This window comes from Chelonoidis abingdonii, chromosome 2 (assembly GCF_003597395.2).
Source record: "Chelonoidis abingdonii isolate Lonesome George chromosome 2, CheloAbing_2.0, whole genome shotgun sequence".
Classification (NCBI taxonomy): Eukaryota; Metazoa; Chordata; order Testudines; family Testudinidae; genus Chelonoidis; species Chelonoidis abingdonii.
The window spans coordinates 61,274,837-61,296,413 of NC_133770.1; the positions used below are offsets into that span (position 1 = coordinate 61,274,837).

At 38.3% G+C, this 21,577-nt stretch overlaps 1 protein-coding gene across 1 annotated transcript in view; it reads left to right on the forward strand.

The window, feature by feature from the left end:
* The window catches only part of HDAC9 (histone deacetylase 9), a 362,822-nt gene that overhangs the window by 212,267 nt on the left and 128,978 nt on the right, over positions 1 to 21,577 (forward strand). Inside the window, exon 17 of the mRNA XM_075062391.1 lies at positions 14,510 to 14,617. Coding sequence (XP_074918492.1) covers positions 14,510 to 14,617 — 108 coding nt within the window. The remainder of the gene's footprint in view (positions 1 to 14,509; positions 14,618 to 21,577) is intronic.

Consider the following 21,577-nt stretch of genomic DNA (forward strand, 5'->3'; position numbering starts at 1 on the left):
AGTGTCTTTTGTGTCTCCACAGCTATTTTTACCAGTGTAATGTCCCACTGCCTCCTCTCTGCTGGAACCTTTCCCCACCACAGTGAAAGGCTCTGGCAGTGGGAAAAGGCACTGGTAGGGGGAGGAAGCAGGGAAAGGCTCCCCACTGCCAGAACCTTTCCCCACTGCTTCCCGAACTGTCTCCCCCTGCCAGAGTAGTTCATTATGACTTGCAGCTGATGCATGACACACCACAGTGGCAAGTGTTGATGCAGCCTGCCTTTTACTATGGCATGTAACTACACGTGTAGTGCCTGTACACTACATGCTGCCATAAATGTACACATAGCCTATACCAGACTCATCCAGGACATGCACCAGAGTGCTGTTACCACAGTTAGAAAGCCATGTGGAGAAACTAAACAGTTTCTAGTAAGAACTGGAGCACATCGGTGCTCAGTACTTTTTGTTCACGGTGCACTAGCAGAAAACATCCAGAGAGTGGCACCCTGGCACATGCTCTTTCCAGACAATGCTGTGCTATGTGGGACAGCAAAAAGGAAGTGGAAGAAAATTTAGCGAGATGAGGGTGTGTACCTGAAAGAAATGGCATGAAAATTAGCAGAAATAAAACAGAGTTTGTGGTCTGTAGATTCGATGATACCTTTCAGGAAGACAAAGAATACTATAAGTCTAGGGGGTCAGCTACTAGTACAGTACAGCTGTTTACTTATGTAGGTTTGAAAGTATGGGATAATGATGAACTCAGAGATGAATTCATAAGCAGAACAGGAAAGACACAGACTAAATGGAGAGAACTGAGGGAGTGATCTGCAATAGGAGAATTATCTCATTAAAAATTAAGATCCACAAGATGGTAATTAGGCCTTCACTTTTGTATGGCTCTGAATGCTGGTCACTGAGAAAGGGACAGGAGCAGGTCTTGAATACAGTAGAAATGAAGATGTTAAGATGGAGGCTTGGAGTTACAAGGATGGACCATGGAATGAATGGATTAGAGGCAATGTGAAGATGGTAGAAAAGCTGAGAGAATCCAGGTTTAGATGGTTTGGGTGTGTGAAAAGAAGATTGGAAGAATATGTAGGAAACAGGGTTAAATTTAGAAGTGGAGGGTAAGAGAAGGAGTGGAAGACTCAAACCTAGATGGATGGATGTCATGCAAAAGGATATGGTTAGCTGCAGACTTTCCAAGGAACTGCTTCAAGACAGACTGGAATGGCGAAGAGTGACTCAAAGAGCTGATGCATATAGATAGGACTAAAGCTAGAAGTAGTAGTTTGGGATGGCCTGGATTATTTACAAATGGTCCCAAATGGAGGCCTGTACAACCTTCGTGACACATTGTCCTGTCAAATTCTTATGTGTATTATTACAACACCTAGAGATCGTAACCAAGATCAGGGACCCTTTGTGCCATGTATAGATATAGTAAGAGACAGGCCCTGTCACCAAGGTGACCAGATGTCCCGGTTTTCTAGGAACAGTCCCAATTTTTGGGTCTATTTCTTATATAGGTTCCTATTATCCCCCTACCCCCTGTCCTGATTTTTCACATTGGCTGTCTGGTCACCCTACCTGTCCCAAAGATCTTATAATCAAAATAGAGACCAGTCTAAATACTGAAGCCCATATTTCCTGTGATTCAGCTTTCCCCTGCATCTTTTGTACAGAAGCAAAATAGGTGTAAAATGCTACCTTTTGTAAGCATTTTATATCTACTTTGCCCTCACTTTCCTGTAGTGAAAATGATCAAAGTACAGGTCACTGGTGAATTGGACTCCGTATGTGCCAAATATTTTGCAGAAACAAAATATTTTAAAGCTATTTATAGACTTTTATAAGAAACTGTATTAGAAATAAATCTGTTCCTCTTCCTACAAAGTCAGGCTGCCTTATATTGCGAGCTGAACTGTACAGGTCTCACAGGGAGTGAGAAATGATGATGAATTCTAACCTCTTAAAATTTGCCTGAAATAGGTTTTTTTCATACAAGTATTTCAATTTTTAAGGTTTTATATCTCAGGACCTTCCAGGACTAGCAGTTTGAAACTGTTGAATGGCTGGGAATCTCCCCTTTCCAGTGGTGCTCCTTATTTTTTTCTTCAGAGATGCAAGTTTTTGGACTTTATATTGTTCCAGGACTGAGTATTATCAATTCCATACCTCATGCTGTTGTAATTTTGGGGCGAAATTGCACATGTTGGAGAAAGAAAAAGACTGTTTTAAGGCCAGTGGTTTTAATAATAAATGCTGACTCCCTGAAGTTTTTCAGAGGTTTAGGATGTCAGGAGTATCCCAGGAAAAATAAGTAAAGTGCAGGTGAGATGGCCAAAAGGGGATTCTAAATGCAAATTATCTTATGGTTCTGATAATTATCAAAGAGTTCCACAGTTTTTTACATGGGTATCACCATCTGAGATGTGATTGACCATTACATGATGTCACCTGAGCTGCGATTGATTTATTACAACACCTCCCTATGAATTGTGTTATGAAATTGATAATTATGGGAAGCAGAAACTAATTTTAATGTGGGTAAGTTAAATCTTTTTTTTTTCCAGTACGTCACTAAAACATAGTGACTGTTTTCCTGCCCATATGACTTGTTGCTGTGTAAAGAAATCTTGAAATCATTTCTCAGCCATATTTTTTGTCCAGTTGATAGGCAAAAAAACCACAAAAGTAAGGAAGAGCAGGCTTTTATGATAATGTCATCATCGGTTCCAAGCTTCAAAAGCTGCTGCGGCTTTTGAGTTGTCATTTATAACTTGGAACTGAATCAACCCATAGTTCCCTTGATACATTTAGAGAAATTGATAACAGACCACTTCTTTTATGGCTCAGAGAAGGCAGCTCTGGTCACATCACTATTGGCAGTCAATATTATTTTCTGACATGGCTGTAAAAGTATAAAGAGGCTTATGGCATTTGTTTAGATGAGGAATGGGCTCTCAAGCTGTGCTAGGGTTTATGGGTCCAGATTAGTGACTAGCAAAGGGAATATGATGTTTGCAAACAGGATATGATTTTATTTAAGTTTTGGTTTCATACTTTGATCCCTGGGGACTGCCCTGCAGACAGAAGAGAATTCCACTTTTATCATGAAATAGGGCAGTCATCCAATACCAAGATATGGGAAAAAAAAAACAACCACCACCACCCTGCGATGTGCAAAGTCAGATCTTTAAATTGGAAAAGGAGGAGCTGTGGAAGAGTCAAAACAATACTCTGCATGAAATCAGACTTGCCCAGCATCAATATTGAGAAGACTAACTGAACAGTAGTCCATGTACTAAATATTGATGTAGTTTGATCAGTTTAGCCACTCTCTGCAGTGCACAATGGGTTTGTGCCTATTCTGTATATGCACAGTGAATTTCATGTAACTTTGCTTTCATATATACAGACCACAGGTCGAAGTATCCGCTGATGTAAATGGGTGCAGTTTCATTGACGTCAGTGGAGTCCTGCTCATTTACACCAATAGAGAATTTTACCCTTTCACTACCCAGAAGAAGAAAGTGTAGAGATGTGTGTGTTTATATAAATACGTTTTTAAAAATGCATGCAGCTTTTTTCCTAAAGTTACTATCTTTTAAAATACTGTATCAAGTGGGTGAATAATTTATTTATTTATTATTCTTTTTGTCTCTGGTTTTAATTAATGTTGTGGTCTGATTGGTATTATCTTATCTCTCAGTGATACAGTTTTACTTCTCGATAGATATTAGTATATATTTTGGATTGGTAGCTGCACAATTCTGAAAATCCTGGGTCATGTAAGTAATCCTTACTCACGTGAGTTTGCTTTCTTAGGGCAATAGTATTATTTCTGTTAGTGAGGACTAGTCATATGAGTAATTATTTGTAGGACAGGGCTGGACTTGTGCAAATTCAAGCAGTCCACACATTGAGGACTACACTCTTCAGGGCTATCAGGCTAGCATCTTTCTCAAGCATGAAATTAACATGAAAAAGAAAATAAAAAAACAAAACTGCGTAACGTAAGACCTCATTTGGGTAGAAGCGCAAAGCAGGAATCTGTAATTGGGATAATGTTGATATGTTTCATGTCCTGAAGCAGCCGTTTGACAAACCTGTGGACATAGACTAAATTTGCTGAATCTGGGATCTCACAATTGTTTCTCTTTCCCATTGAATGGATGGTGCTGAGACTGTACCTGCAGTGCCTTGCCCACAGCACAATTCACCAGTCTATATAGATTTAAGGGCAGATACTCTGTTCCAGTCTTCTCCCTCTATAACACTGCTATGCCACCTTCCTCCCCCACACATGGTCCCCAGCACAGAGTCATGCTGGGGGCAGTGAGAGATGTCGTGTGTTGTTTAACTAGCAGATAGTCCCTTTGCTTTGTTGCCAATGGGTAAAAGTTAGAAGAGATTCAATTTGTTCAATTTTGTACAGGCCTCTGACTGGGAACTGGACAGAAAACTGAGGAGGTGTAACCCTTTCCAACACAACTGTTTTGCCTGGTGTAATCTCAGTAAAGCAAATAATCTGTCCCTTTAGATCTATTTTTGCCTCATTTTTAATAATGAAGCTCTTTCTTAATTGCATTCACTATTTCACAGGTATTAAGATAACTCAAATTATAAAACACTAAGCATCGTGTGGAACACAGAGAATTATTGTGTAGCCGATAAAGTGTCACACATTCAATCCCTTGAGGATTTTATTTCATTTTGTGGCGTCCGCAAAAATATCTAGTAACCCAAAGCTTGCAAAGTATAGAGTAGTATTATGTCAAATAGAGAATCCCTCTTATTTATAAGGATGATATTGAAGATTATACACGTAAGTTAATTATAAATAATTTTATACTACATTACATATGGTTTACAAACATGCATGCACACATACACATGTTCATGGCCCCCAAACAAGCTTACACACACACACATATGAGATTTTGATAGAAATTCCTTAGCTTTCTGCATTTGTACGTTGAAATTCCACTGTGACATGCTTCAGTGATCAAATTTAGACTCCAAAATTGGCACAAGAACTTTTTTGTATTTTTCATGTAATTTTTATCATAGAAAATAACAAGGCTCCATAATAGCTCCGTGGTGACTCCTAATAGAAAGAATATCATCTACATCCAAGAGGAAGGCTGAAACATGATGCATCAGAAAAATGAACCCTGTAGTAAGAGGTCAAACTTTTCAAAGAGGAGGCCTGTTTCTACATGTAAGTATCTGCAGTTACTGTGATTGCATGCACAAATGGCTTAATAAACATTGAGTAATCAATTTGCACATGAAGTCATAGGAACTGCATCATCAAATACAGGGAGGTAATTGCATTTTTGCACACCAGTACCAAAAACTGAAGCAAACGTAGAGTTACATTAATAGAATACTCTGGGCCAGGTCTGCAAGTGCAGTAACTTTTTTTACAAGCATCTAGTGATATGTGGCACATATTTGAGACTTTAATCTGTGCCTAGATGTATTATTTATGATCTTTTTTCTAAAAATAAATTCTAATCCACCCTATTCTTTCCCCAAAATAAATGATCCTATTTATATCCATCACTATTATATCCATCCAAACTTGGGTTCAAGAATTTGTGTTTTTGTTAGGTGTTTGTAATATCTTCAGCTACTGCATGAGACCCACAGAACCCTGAACTTGAATCTTTGCAAGAATTTAAGGAGGATAATTAAGTTCAGATATTTCTTTTAAAGATATCATTATTTTAATAGTTTTATTGTACTTATATAGCTATATTTTTGTTAGTGATTTGAAAGCCAGAGAAGATCATTTACAATTAAAAAAATGAAATGTTTTCCAATTCAGTTTTAAAGATCTATTAGTGCTGCTGTTATAAACTTGCTTCTTAAGGTATTTATGGCTCAGAAGTTGAATTCACAATGAAACTTTAAGCCCAATTACCAATAAAACAGGGCAAAATAGGGCCCTGGACATTCTTTTTTTTCTTCAGCAGGAATATTTTCTCTACATAAATTTTGGTCTGTAGACCATTCATGAGTAGTTAATTATTTGTATTTATTATTCCAAACTTTAGAAGTCTTGATTAGTGGACGCATAGGTAACATGGCATTTTTTTCAGTTCCTTGTTTGCAATGGCTTAGCTCCAAATATATATACCATACTCTTATGGTATGTCTCCACTGAAATCAGAGGTGTGACTTTGCTAACTTATTTTGATCTAGCTAGCTCAAATAATAACAGCAGTTAAACCAAGACAGAACAAGTAGTAGCATGGATTAGGCATTTGAATACAAATCTAGAGTCCTGGGCAGTGCTGCAGTGGCTTCACTGTAGTTATTCAAGCTAGTTAGATCAAAGCTAGCTCAGTTACCTCTAGAAGTGCTGTGGTCACACCTCTGACTGCAGTGTAGACATACCATTATATTCACATTTCTTGTCAAATAGTTGCCTTTCTAAATTCAAAATTCACTCTCTGGAAATATTCTCCAGTAATACCTGAAGAAGAGTTCTGTGTAAGCTCAAAAGCTTATTTCTCTCACCAACAGAGGCTGGTCCAATAAAAGATTTTACCTCACCCACCTTCTCTCTCTCTCATATCCTGGGACTGACAAGGCTATTACAACAATGCAAACATTTTCCAAAATCTTCTTAAAATTTGCTGTTTCTGTTAACATTCTCAGCCCGTAAACTCACTTACTAGAATATTATCAGGGAGCAAACACAAATGGGGAGTGAACACAGCCCAAGTGAATTTATGTTGTTGGGTTGGTTTTTTTAAAGTAACTGAAAATATTTTGAAGTATTTACCCAGCTCAGATTCAAAAGGTTGCATAATGTTTATTATTTCTTTATAAATCACATTGGAAGTACAAGTACATTCCTGAATAGCTGCTATTCTGAGTCCTTGTTTATCAGAGAAACTAGTTAGTGAAGCCATTATCAAAGCAAAATCTTAGTAAACTGCTGCAGTTTTATAAGTAATTATAATATTATAAGAAGCTCAGTATGCCAATGTTGGAATATATTCTTTCTTAATATCCTACTCGCACTCTTCATATAAATGAAATTTATGAAGGAAACACCAGGCCAGGCACACATACTTTCTCTCCTTTGTTCCCTATTGAGAGACATGGATGACAGGCCATTTATTAAGGATCCTTTCTAGGTTATGATGTACACACCTTAGCTTCTTTAGTCATGGTGAGATGAAACAGAAGCAGAGAAGCAAGACAGAGAATCTTTTGATTCCTAGTGAAATCATGGATATGATGAATGATCACTGTGACCAGTGATTCCATATGGATAGGAAATGTGAACTATTAGCATGGCAGCTGGAGTGTAGCACTGGGCACACTGTTGCAGGCTAGTGCATTAACACTCTTTGGCACTAGCTCATTCCAATGATGACAGGCTCGTTGCTGGCAGTCATATCAAAATGCCACACACAAGTTTAAGAGGCTGTAATGCTTCAGGAAAATATTCAGTTACTACTTACTTGCCAGTAACAAAAACCAGTGAAGGAAACATGTTTGCTCTGGCACAAGTGGCAGAGTCTGAGACTCTGAAAACGTTTATACCTGCTAAGGCACATAAATTCAGTTAGCAATATACAAATGCCTGTAGATCACAAGGTCACATGGGAAAGTTGTGATTTCGAGTATATTTCTTACAGTTTTCTGTTGGTCAATTCCATGAAGGCCAATAACTTAGCTAATTAATATTACTCTATTGCATTCCATCTTTATATTTACTATGTCTGACCATACAATCGATGCAATGGGTTCTCCAAAGTGTGTGTCAAGCTACCTATTTCCCCTGAAATGTATGTTGGTACAACTTCCATCTGAGAATATTTTAGCACAACTCCTACTGGTTCAATGGATGAGAGGGAAGTCCCTTTAAATCGCTCCGAAGAGCTTTTACTTTTGAACCACAATTACCATTTTTTGCTTTTGCCCAAGATAGTGTACATATAATATACAGTAACTGCCATTAAAAGGTCATATTTTGCCAACCATTCCTACTGACCAGCATATGAGATACCACATTTTTCTATTACATTTAGAATAGGGAATATATGCAATAACTCTGATAGTACTGTTTTGTAACACTTGGCAAATTTTGATTTTTAATGGCAGTTATTATACAGTGAATTGCACATAGGATGAGAGATTTAGTGTATTATTACGTCTACTTATATTTGGCCATTGGACGGAAGTCACAAGATCCTACTGGGGGAGCTGCATAAATTTTAATCCAAAATATATATGTGTGTGTGTATGTGTGAGTGAGAGAGAGAGAGATGCATTAGGAGTCAGAGGGTACCAAGAAGATATTCTAGTCCTTTGCATTTGAGATCTAGAGCTTGCCTTCCCTGCAGTTTTAGCGCAAAGTGTAACACAAATGTTACCCCTAACCCAGCTCCTGTGCACACACAAATAGCTCCAGTTAAGTGACACTTTAAACTCAAACTAGCTGGCCTATCAGGGGGTGTGGGTCCAAGCTCAAGTGCTGCTGGTGCAGGATCTACTAATTCAGTAGGGACTCAGCTACTCCGAACTGTTACTACCATCACTCTGAGCGGCTTGAGCATTGTTTGTGTAGTGTGACTGCTCTCACTAGAGCGAGGCTAATTTTAGAGCTGTTAATTCAAGTGTAGATAATTCAAGCTAATACTAATCAAGCCCCCCAGGCTTAAAATTTGAGTTGGATGCACTCTGATTTTTAAAAGATAATATTCAGTGGCAGTTGTGCCCCTCCAATTCTGACCCTGTTTGATGAATCAGAAGAACCTACAGCGCTTGTATGTGTGGGACCTAAAGAATGGCCTTGATCATTGCCTTTGTCTTGTATTATTTCCCAGTTATTGCTATACGTGAATTTGAGACTGAGCTTAGTTTCAGAGACGAGGATAAGCTGTAGAACATTCTGCCTGCCTGTCTGCCTGCCTGTCTCTCTCTCTGATCACTGGAAATGACACACTTGTATTGTTATATTATGATTGGAAAATCTGGATCCCAAATGTCCACAGAGTAAAGTTGGTGCCAGGATGTAGAAAGGAGCCTTCTTAAGGAAGGAGAGAGTTGGAATAGAGGTCAGTGGTGGGGGCTGGGGTATGGATGGGGGAGAGAGAAGAGAGAAAAGTTGCGAGAATTTTTTTAACTGTTTTTAGAATTTTTTCATTACTTTCCCCATCCCTCAGATAGGATGCAGGCCACCAAATATGAGCATATATTTAGAGTATTAGGCATATAGTATTTCAGGGTTTTGTTATTAAAATAACCATTAACATAAACAACCCCCCCCCCACTCAGATGTATCTTCCTTCACCGCTCCACCTCCTCCCACACACTGCATCTGGCAGTAATTTATAGTGGTAACAGCAATTTTCAGCTACTAACCAATCCAACCTAACACAGAATGTCCCAGTCTTGCTGTTGTAACAAGTACCTTAAAAACTGGACCATTATGTGTTGCTGTGAGGTTTTTTGTTTGTTTGTTTGTTTGCTTTTGGGATGTTAAGGTTTTCATTGTTAAGCCTCAAGATGTCAGATATAAATTGAACATAAGAAATACATTCCTATCAAGTTCCTTTTGGTAGTGTAAGATATAGCATTTCTGCATCCAACACTTGAAACATTAGATGCTTTTAGACAGTACAAATGCTTTTCATTTAAGTCATTCTCTCTTCCTTTTTAATATCGCCACATCCACTTCAAGAATAAGTAGTTTAATTTCTATCATTTGCAGCTTTACAGAGTGTTAGTGCTGCTATACATACCAATGGTTGAGCTATGATAGGTGTGCTTGAAAGAGCCTGCAACATACAGTGTTCATTCAGAAAACTCTGAATGGAATAAATACATATGGGTCTTAAAAACTTTACTCTTGAGATTGGGGTTGTGTTTTCTGGCTCACGGCATTATCACAGATGATTCTTATTCTTTGAAGGGCTGCATAAATGATAACAACATGGATGCCAAAATACTGAGTATAGTTACATTTTAATACTGAAGTTTTGGTGCTTTCAAAATCCCATTAAAACCCCTTTTAGTTTTATGTTATGTATATTTTATTCTGTCGAGATACTGAATGCTCTAGGTTAATTTTCAAAACATCCAAAGCATATGTTCCTCATGGAAAAAGAACAACAATTTAATAGGGATTAAAGTAAAAGGATCTTGTGCTGGAAACCAATTGAACTTAGTATAAAATGCTAAATTTAATACAGGGTTTAATTTAAATTATTCTGTAGGCATATCTAACAGGGATAAAATTTTCTATTATATTCTATAGGATGGTCCAAAAAACCTATGAAAAAGGCATCACTTTCTATAAGACTTTTCTATAAAGCAATGATTCAGACGCTATGACATCTTTAGCAAGAGTGTTATGCACTAAGTATGTAGTTTGTGCATGAGGTGGACCTGAGGTACGCAGGAAGTAATGATGGACTACACAAAGAGTCAAATCCTACTCCACTTATTCATATATGTTGTCCTGTTGTATTCATCTTGTACAAGTAATGCAAACAAAAACTGGTCTTGTATGCCTCACTGGACTTTAACACCAGTTGTCTTCACATTTCACTGGGCAATACTGAGTAAAACGTTTAAATTAAACATCATTTGTATAGTTTTAAATGTTTTAGGGGATTGCATTTGAGACATTTTCTCGGGAGCAGTTTCCTATATAATAAATAATCATTTATTTGTAGAGTCAAAATAATTGTAAACATTGCCAATTTCGTCAGAATTGTTTCTCCTCAAATACCTCTTTCAGACTGATACATTCAGAAGATACTTAAATGGTGGTATAAGTTACCTCTCAGTACATTGGTGTGAGTATATGTAGGTGGCATTAGTACACGCAGAAGAGTGGGGTTGGAACAGGAAAAATAAACAAGAGGTGCACAAAAGAAAAAAGAAGCTTCCCACCCTCCTACATCCTAGCTACTTTTTCTACTACAACGTTCTCCTTTCTCTCCAATTTCTTACAGTAGTAACACATAAATTTCCATTCAGACACTAGGTTGTTGCTGAGTCCTGCCCATTTATGACACCTCTGAATTTAGCCCATGGTGTACAATCAAGAAGATACATAGGGCTACCTTCTGCTTTCTTTTACAACCCAGTCAGGAGCGGCGCCAGGGTTTTTGGTGCCCTAGGCGGGGGTCCTTCCGCGCTCACGGTCTTCGGGGCACTTCGGCGGCGAGTCCCGGAGCGAGTGAAGGACTCGCCACAGAATTGCCACCTAAGACCCGGAGCTTGGAAGGACCCCCCCGCTGACGAATTGCCTAAGAGGGTAGCAAAATTTCGCCACCCTAAATTCTGGCACCCTAGGCGACCGCCTAGGTCACCTAAATGGAAGCGCCGGCCCTGATCCCAGTGTATTGCAATTAAAAAGTGATGTCTACAAAAGCTAACAGACACAACTTTAACAGGTTTGCCTTTTTATACAGTGGTAGTTCAGTAGCCTGCTGCTGAATAAACTATTGAGTAAATGGCTTCTATGAAAATGTCTCAGGCCCAAGCAACTGAGATATTTAAAACTAGTATTTAAAACTAGTAAAAATATGGAAAGAAACAATTCTGCACTGGCAGAGAGATGAACTAGATTATCTAATAGATCTTTTCCATTCCTGACATCGGGAGCTAAATTTTATATGCCAATATCTTCTTTAGTTGTTTCTCAGGGAAATCTCCCATGGAGTTCAATAGAGATTTGTAGGAGTGTGGACTCCAGAATTTAATTTTTAAGGGGTAAAATGTAATTCTGTATCTCCCCATATTGATCATTCTTTTTTCGTGTGTGTGTTAATTTTCTTGTATCCTTCTTGTAGCACACACAGTTCTGCAGCTGGAAGTGTGCGCCTGCTGCTTTGGGAGATCTAAATGCATGATATGTGCCATCCCCAATCCATCTGTTAAAGTGCTGAATTTCTCATATACTCTCTGTTAGTCATATTTGAAAATACCTTGAGACATGCTGTTTTGTTTTCCAATCTCCCACTATTATCTCAAGTCCCTTTAAAATTAGACTCTCGTGGGAATAGGGAAATTTCCAGTGGTAAATATTGGGCCTTGTTCCAATTCATTTTCCTCATCCACAGTAGAACACAGAAAATAGTTAACACAATAAATAGTCTGGGCAACAGAGATAGTGTTCAGCTGCGAGCAATCCCTTTCTTATGTTCTAGAGGAGACAACCATTTTGAAGGGCGGATGCATTCACAAACTGTGGTTACAATTTTAGACTCAACAAGCAACTCTGGAAATGAATCATAGCCCTTCCAAGGCTGCAGGCTCCCTGCCTGCTTGTACCTTGGAACGTTGAACTGCAGTTGAATCATTTTCATCAACCACTGCTTTGGTTTTTTAACCTTCATTTGCTAGCCCAGCACATAGTAGGAAAATGCTCCTTTTTAGCCCTTCTGTTAATAAGCATTCAAAGTGAATACCATATGGTGTTTATCCTACTCTATTGTGTTTAACAAATACCTTCTATTTTTTCCCCTTTTAGACTTAAAATGGATTTTAATTACACCTGCTTCATATGAAGCATTAGAGACAAAGGCCACAAGAGTGTTGTCTAATGGCTAAAACTTTGGGACATAGTGCTTGTTGGTTTTATTCCGCAATCTACCCATTGGCTTACTATGTATCCTTGGAAAAGCTGCTTAATTAATTAAAAATTAATATTACTCATCTGTAAGAGAAGCATAATAAATCATTACTTACTTGTGTTGTGAGGCTTAATTCATGTGTGTACAGCACTTTGACATCCTCAGATGAAAATACAGAATATCTTCGTTATACTGAGCTTGACAAGCAAATGCCAATCTTACTATTCAAAGGGCCTAATTCTCCTTTCACACTGATGAGACTGTGGACTAACCCAGTTGAAGTCAGCTGTGTTACACCAATGTAAATTGATGAAAGAGAAAGAGGAATCAGGCGCAATACACTGAAAAATGAGATCATGATGATAGCTTGAAATGTAGTAGTAATGTAACATCAATGGTGAAGACATTTGACAAGTTTATAGAAGATCAAACTTCTTTCTGTTTCCACTGACTAACCAGAGAATTCCTCAGAAATTCCAGAATCAAGTAACAGTTGCATCTATTTTCAATTACTGTACCTGATTTAGTTTTTGAGAAATTAAGAACAGAAGTTCAAATTAAAAACATGTCTCGGTGTATTTGGAAACTTTAAAAATAGGATCTGCTGCCTAGAATCAGGATTTCTAAAGATTTTCTTTTTATAATGGACTTGTGTGATATTTTTTCCCATTTAAAGGTACTTCCCATCAAAGAACATCAAAGAAAGCTGCATATTTGCCAGATTCAAGTATTTCATACTAAAGTGTCTGCTTGGTATGAAACCAGACAATGTAAATGGAACCCTTCACCGTTTTCATTCATTAGTTTTCATTCTCCTTTGCATTCATTACTTTATGCAAGCACATTTACTGGATTATTGAAAACAGAAGTATTGAATAAGCATAACTTTTTAAACATATTTACTGAAGTTCTTAATCTATGCTGTCTCATCTCTGCTGTATTCCCTTATTTTTTTAATAGCTGACATGCTCTCATTTAATACTTATGATAGAAAATAATTTGAAGAGTCAGCAATCCTGTTTTTCTTTTATTAAATGTTAGTAGCTAAAACATACTGGACCAAATTCATCCCTGATATAACTTCATCAGACTCAGTGGAATTGCACCAGAGATTAATTTTTCACGTTGTATTTGTTCTTTATTTTGCTCCTATCTCAAGCATGAATCAAATGAATCATAAATGTATAGTTTGCATTCAGAAATCTAACAAACTATTTGATTAGATTTCTATTTTCCACTAGCCAAATCCTAGCAAAGTAGTGTATAGAAAATAGGATTGGGATTGTAAAAATGTGGGATTATCCCAAGGATGCATCTCTTTATCTGATTTATTATTTTAGTTCTTCTAATTTTTAAATGGCTTTACCAAGTGTGCTCAGTAAATCTAAAATATTCCTTCCATTTATTTAAGGAATATGAACTGTAGCTGTCATCTCGTGTAGAATATGTGCTACTGATTTCTTAATAACACAAGCTTTTCCTTTCCTAATTCCTGTAGTCACAAATTTCTTTTAAATTCTTTGTCCTGGCACTTGCAAAACTCATTTTCATGTGTAACTAAGGGCCCTCAACACATATTGTATCTACTACTGGGACCTGGTGTCTAACGGGCCTGTAACTAGGCCAGATCCGGCCTATGTAATGCTGTTTGTAATGAGAAATCTAAACAGGGAATGGCAGTGAGGCATGACAGGAATGTGTTTCCATTGGAGAAGTCAGTGTAGAGAAAAAGTATAAGCAAAGCCATGTCCAGAAGGCCTTTTCAGCTGGCCAAGGCGGAAGACTAATGTTATTGTACATTGGCTGTCACCCTGCCAGCCCTCCCTCACTGATTTGTTTTCTCTTATACTCTCTCTCTCTCTCTTTCTTTTTTTTCCCCCCTTCTCTGCCGACTGTTTGCTCAGGTGGACAGTGACACCATTTGGAATGAGCTGCATTCGTCCGGCGCTGCACGCATGGCTGTTGGCTGTGTCATCGAACTGGCTTCCAAAGTAGCCTCTGGAGAGCTGAAGGTGAGGTCTGGGTTGTGTGCTGTGTGGGAAAACGAGGGAAGAAGCTGAAAGAGAGATGTTATTTTTCTGGAGTTGTGGTGAGGGTGGAAGAGGGGAGAGTGCGAAAGATGGTCACTAAGGTGTGGTAATCTAAATACTCTGCTAGGTAGTTGGCAGATTTTATTACTCAAAGCCTTCTGGTCACAGGGGAAAGGTTTGCTGTCAGTATACTGTAGTATTTTTTTTTTAACACAGAGGTGTTTAGGGAGTTACAGTCCAAGCTAAAATTACTCATAGTATGTACATATCTGGCAAGCTGTACTGGAATTCCCTTTTGAAGTGATTTTTAATATGATTATTGAGTAGTATGTGTAACCTCAGAATACCACCCAGAGAGAGGAAAGGTAACTAGTGGACTTGCAAGTTACGGAGGAATAGGGAAATTGTTGATTAGGGAGGTAATGATCCAGAGTATGCCTTTCCATGAAACAATTTCAAACTGACTATGCTTCATTGTTCTTCTTCTCCCACCTTATTTTTCTCTTTTCTACATGATCTGAAAAGAATGATGTACAAAACCCAAATTATTCCCAGTCTAAACAATTTATAAAAGTTCCAGATGTGACAGACTTTGACATTTTATTTGGTATTTTAACACGTCTATTTGAGGTACACCATGTGCAGCTTGAATGCAGAGTTACCCCCAATAAATATTGCTGGAGCTAACATGGCTTCTTAATGCAACTGTGTATACATTTTCTTGTCCAGATACTGGTGGACTTAGTCCTGTGACCAAAGTCTAGGTAGGAGGTAAATGTTTTAGGACCAACAATATAAGTTGGAATTAAATTATGATGAATTTCCTTCATCTCAATTTTACTTCAGTCAGTATTTCAATTATACTCTGGATAGCATAGTTCACTTAAATACAGGACCTTTTTAACTCAATTTCAAACCTGGATGTTGACGGTAAGTGCTTAAATCATGAATATTTTATGACTGTTTCCTTCTACTCTCCTGTCAGTCTGTCTGTATCCATCTGTTGCCTTTTGTCTTCTACTTAGAGTGGGCTGGGTAAGCTCTTTTGCTCTGTGTTTGTACAATGCTTAGTTCCTGGTCCAGGACAAGGGCTCCTACATGGTCTGATAATATAAATAAATGAATAAATAATAAGTATTTGTGATTTAAAGCACCAAATGAAGAACTGAGGTACCCAAACATACGGCCATATTGTGGAACCCTCTACTCGAGTTGAAGAGTAATTCTGCTGATTAAATGCACAGAAGTTTGAAAATTGGGCCCTGTTTAGTGCCGTGCATACAATTACAGTGCATTGTTCCTGGCCAGAGGGACCAATGAGGGACCCGCAGGGATTTTTAGCAAGCTTTTATCTTCGTTGACTGTAGGTTGCCCTGCAGAATTTAACAGGGTTTAAAAGGAGAACTAGATAAGAATAATCAGATATACTTTATGTGCAGTTGACATAACCAGGATCTGCTGCAAGACCTTTATTGCTTATCTCCACGGATTTATGGGGTCTTTCACACTGTGTGATTCTTCTTGGTTGTTTATCTGTGTGTAATGAGTGGCTGAGAAGAATAAAGCAACAGCCACTGTAAGACCTCAGTTGCCACTGAAATGACTGCCGTCTGGAAGTCAAGATTTTAAATCTGATGCTAATCTGCTAACTACTTTTTAAAGAGTAAATTCAAAATTGAATTTGTCTAAAATTCAGATACTCAAAACATTGTCATACATTTGTTTGAGAGACACAAAATGCAATTTTTAGGAGCCCTGCTGATGAAGTCTGCACCTCAGATGTATTGAATCAGCACATTCCCCAGCCAGCCCTGCTGCATCCGCCATTCCTCTCACTGTTCAGCACCATCAATTTTTGGCACTACACTGGCTGATTGTAGACCCCTAGTGGCGGGGAGGTTGCAGAGACTTGTGACACTACAATACAATTTCTGGTAAACTTTTCTCAGCTATGCACCCTCAACTTGGGTGTACGTAAGCAGAGACCAGTGTCAAACCTAGGTGAATATTGTTACAGGAGTGCTCTGTAGATGAAAGATGTCTGTGTAAATAATTAATTGATAAGGTTCACTAGATGGTGCTCAAGAATACGGAACATAGTTCCTGGGGGTTTTAGGACCAATAGTAGTTGTGCACTACAGATAAATTCTTGTGTGTGGCTCTTCACATGTGTGAGATCTTATCAAACATGGCCCATGAACTTCATTGGTGAATCAGACTCTTGGGACAAGATCCTCCCCCCTGTCCTGGGCCCTTTAAAACAAGTAAAGGGACCAAACATTCCTATGGAAGAAGACCTTTGTCCTGTGGAGGGAGCATTCCCTCAGTGCAAGCCCTGGTGTAATGGGAAGGAAGAGGCATGCTGGGAGTGAGTATAGGGCACTGTGGTGTGAGTGAGGTTGCAGTGCTACAACCAATAGAACTACCCAGGAATGCTTCCATAATTCAGGGTATGGCTACATGGCAATCAGAGGTGTGACTGCAGCACATGTATGCATACCCAGAGTAGGTTTGATCTTGGTAGCTTTAATAAGCGTAGTGATGCAGCTGTGGCAGTGCAGGTGGCAGTGTAGCCTTGTTGCCTAAGTATAAGCCTTCCAGGGATTCTGGTACGTACTCAAGCAGCTAGCCCATACCACTGCTCATGCTGCCATTGTTATTTGAACTAACTAGATCAAAGCTAGCTCAGGTGTGGCTATACATACTGCAATCACCACTCCTGATTGCTGTGTAGAGATATTTTTAGAGAAGCCCCCAGAAATAGCTTAAATTATGTCCGGGACTTCACCAGTCCCTGGAGCATCCCAACGTCAAAAGGGAACACCTTTGCTTTCTTCCTTTGGGTTGTAAATTCTATGCTGCACCTCTTAGTGGCACAGCACAGAATTTCACCCTTAATATTTAATGTAGCCAATAATTCCTTTCTGTGGTAGTGTTTGGGTCTTTGATATTTCCCCAGTGATAAACAAATTGTCATTTCTAATACTGGTAAGTTTTTAAAACCAGATATTTTGTTACTATTATTATTTATGTCAGTGCTTATTCATTATATTAGTAATGCTTTTAAGGCTCTAAAATTAATTTATAAGTATATAAAAATAAGTAAATTAGTACTATAATTGGTTATGTTTATAGATTGATCAATAATATTATTCTTAAAAAATACCTTTTTGATGCTGCAATATTAATTTTACTGGATAGTGTCTTGCGAAAATGCAATCTCTTAGTGTCTTTCCCAGTTATGTAAGGTGCCCTGGATTTTTTTGGCTACCCCTTCACACCTTCCCATTGACACAAAAATTACTAGCTATGAAAAGGGTAAATCCTTGAGCTAATGTAGCTGAAGAAAGGGACTGCCTAATTTGGGTACAAATTCTGCAGTGGGGGGCCTTTTGTAATTAAGCACTACTCAGTGTGAGTAATATTGCAAAACTGGGCCTTTAGAATCTACAGGAACATTTCTGATATTGTTTTCTGCAGTTTCCAATATCCTTATTAAGTACTACTATAAGTTGGAGTTAATTATTTTAAGCGCAATACTCAAAATAACGATTTCTCTTCATTTTATTTTTTATATCCATTAAGTATGTCAACACTGTCAATTGCAGCACTCTATTCTGTGCAAGAAACACATACGCACCATACATTTTTAATCTGACAAATATGAAACAGAAGAGACCTCTGCAATCAACTGTGAAGAACTGGTGGATTTTGTCCGGTTATTCCCTTTTGTTTTAGAAGTTTCCACGGGTTAAGAGGCAATTATGCACAAGGACACTCAAGAAAAAGGCCAAATCAGTTAAAAGATGACAAGGTCTGATACTATCTTGAACGTCCAGTTAAACTGAACCAAAACAAACACAAGCCCCTTCCCATATCTTCAGGTGTGTGGGTGATGTGTAATTACCCTCTTAGTACACAGGAATAATTTAACTGAATTAAAATAGTCTGAAATTAATACCTCAGAAACAAAAATGATATCCTTTTGTGGGATGGTGCTTTGCAACATATTGGCATGCATCAGGAACAAAATAAATTTGCTGTATTCAGACATTGTTACTGTGCTGTTTCCCTGCTATTTCTGGATAATTGGAATTGAACTTGAAATTGTCATTCCAAGTAAGTTTGGATACTGATATTGCTCAAGGTTCAAGCCATACAGGGCCAGATCCTGATTGCCATGCTCATGGAACTAGCACCATAAAATCAATAATATTATTCATGTGAGTAGGGTAAGCACAATTTGTCCCAAAATATTCTCCTTCTTTCTTACTCTTAAAAAGGAGATGTACATATTGTGCATTTTCCCCTTAAATAATGCACCTCTCTAAAGATTTTTTTTAAAATTGCCCATACCCTCAGTTCAGATGTATTGCTAAAATTCAGTTTAGGTAAGCATGAAAAAGGTTGGTTCAGACTTTACCATGGGAGAAAGGTGCTGAGGTCTGTACATAGCAAAAGACTGCATAGTTATTTACGAGTCAAAAGATAGGCGGAACATGGATTGGACTATGGCTCTGCCTCTGCTTCAAAGCATCTTTATAAAACTCTGTGAAATCAGTCCAAGACAAGCTAAAGAAAAGCGCAGCAAGAGCATTAGTCCTAATCTCTTAAAACAATTTAGGAAAAAAACACTTCTTTAAAAGACCATTCTAGGAACATAGGGACTGATTCAAACTTCATTGGAGACCACCTATTCAGTGGGTTTTGGATTAGACCCATATGCCTAAATATGGTGGTGTTCTCTGAACCACTGTCTCACCTCAGTCTATAAAGTATACTGCCAGACAAGATTAAGTGCATGAGATTCAAAAAATGTGCCAAACAGTTTGTCAGATATTTTTGGCAGCACTGAACTTGGGTACCAGCTGATTTTCAGAGAGAGTGGGATGTTGTAATGTCCATACTGTTTCAATCATCATGAAAGAGTTTAATTAGTAGTGTTACCTAAAAGTGTGTCGGTGTCCATAATAGATACTGGGGAAAATGTTTTAATTTTTTCTTCTCATCTTTGTAATATGACAAGTTATACGATTTGGGTACATAGAACTAAACTATTTCTGCTTGTTATATCACTAAAATGACTGAGGCATGTTAGTAACATGGCAAATGAATTTAATCTGTACCAATCTTCCTAATGTGTTACATATGCAGTTATAGAGTATGTTATATATTGATTATTTAAGGAACTGTTCCATGGTTCATGCTTTACTTTAGCAGGTATTCGTATGATACTCTCTTACTGATAAGTAGTTCTGTTAGGCAACTTCAGATGTCATGGCAAAGGGGGAAATGAAGAACAATGCTCAAATATGAAAGAAATGTTAAGGTATGAAGCATGAAAGAAAATGAGCCAGATTCTACCCCGCAGATGCAATTTTCATCTTCTCTTGGGATAGCTGTTCCAGAGGGTGCATTCCCCACTGGGGCAGGAAGATGGTGATACCACTGCTACTCTGCCCAAGGAGTTCCACTGGGGAATGGCAATTTTAAAATCCAGTCACAGCTCTGCTGTAACAGAGGCTTTTCAGCAGATTTAGTTAAGTCCCTAGTAAACCTGGCTCTGCGTGCTCCTGTGGCAGTGGCTCCACTCACATTTGGGATTCTGCTGGCCCAGCTCTGTGGGAGTGCAACAACACAAGCCACTTATTTGAGATGGACTTACTGCCACCAGCTCTCATTTTCCTAATGAATGAACTAATATCCACGGCAGGAGAGATTTTCAAAGGTGCAAGGTGCCCAATTCCCACTGACACTCAGGAATAGGTGCTTAGCTGTCATTTGTACCTTTGAAAAATCTCTTCCTGTGCCTATTGTAACAGATCTATGCACACTAAGTTAAAAAAAAAAGAAAAAAAGAGAAGAACAGAGTAAATTGCTATCATCATAATTGTTTTGCTGGTAGTTATTATTATATTGTTTGTATTGTTTTAATAAAAGCTGGCAACTATAATTGTCTAGTATGGCTTTTTAAATAAACACCATTTCCTTTATGCACTCTTCTTTTAGTCTCTTAAAAAATGCATTCAAAAACATCTCTTAGATGTTTTCTCCTTATAATTATGGCTATGTTCATAGCTAAATGATTGCTATTATTTTATAGAGCAATACATCTTGAATTATTCACTTGAACTTCACAGCAACTGTCCTCCTCTTCCTATTGTTTTGCTGATTTTTCACTAGGGTGGTTAATATACATGGCTAGACAAAGCAACACAGGTACAGACTTCTTAGACTACAAGTCCCAGGTTTCCAGTTTCCCCCAGCGCTGTCATCTTTACAGAATCGTCACAGAGGCAGACAAGCAGCTGTGCATTGCTCTTTGTTTCCATCATACAGTTACGTGTTTAATGACAATTTCTTGTGTTTCTGGCCTCTGCTGGCCTCTTTTGTAAGAAATAATGGCATTCCCACACGTTTGTTATTGTTTCCTTGGCAAATCTACATGCTGCTTGTACTGCTCTGTTAATATCATGAGTTCTTGTACTCAGCATTTTTAGACCCCAAGGGCCAAATGTTAGCTCCTGCTCTGGCAAATAGCCTTTAAAGCTACCCTAAACAGGCATCTGAAGATTCCCCCACCTCTTACACTCTTGTTCCCTCCACCATGATGTATGGCATGTCTTGGGGTCATGTTGAAGCAGGATGATTGGAACACAGTGATTCTCATCCAGGATAATAGCTTCAAAGGGACTATTACAAGCTGGTGGGACTTAGAGGAGCCCTGTAGCTACTCCGTGTTATGCCAGGGAGCTGACAGTGTCAGAGACTGGAGAAGCACAAAGGTGGCTTAAGGCCACCTTTGCCTCCTCCCATCGGCTAGCTGAATGGAGCTCCTGCACAGCTGCAAATCTGGCTACAAAATTATTATTTTTTAAATTGCATAGGCCAACTATATTAAAAGTAAAGGTATTTAAAGTGTGCTACTGTATAGGATTTTAT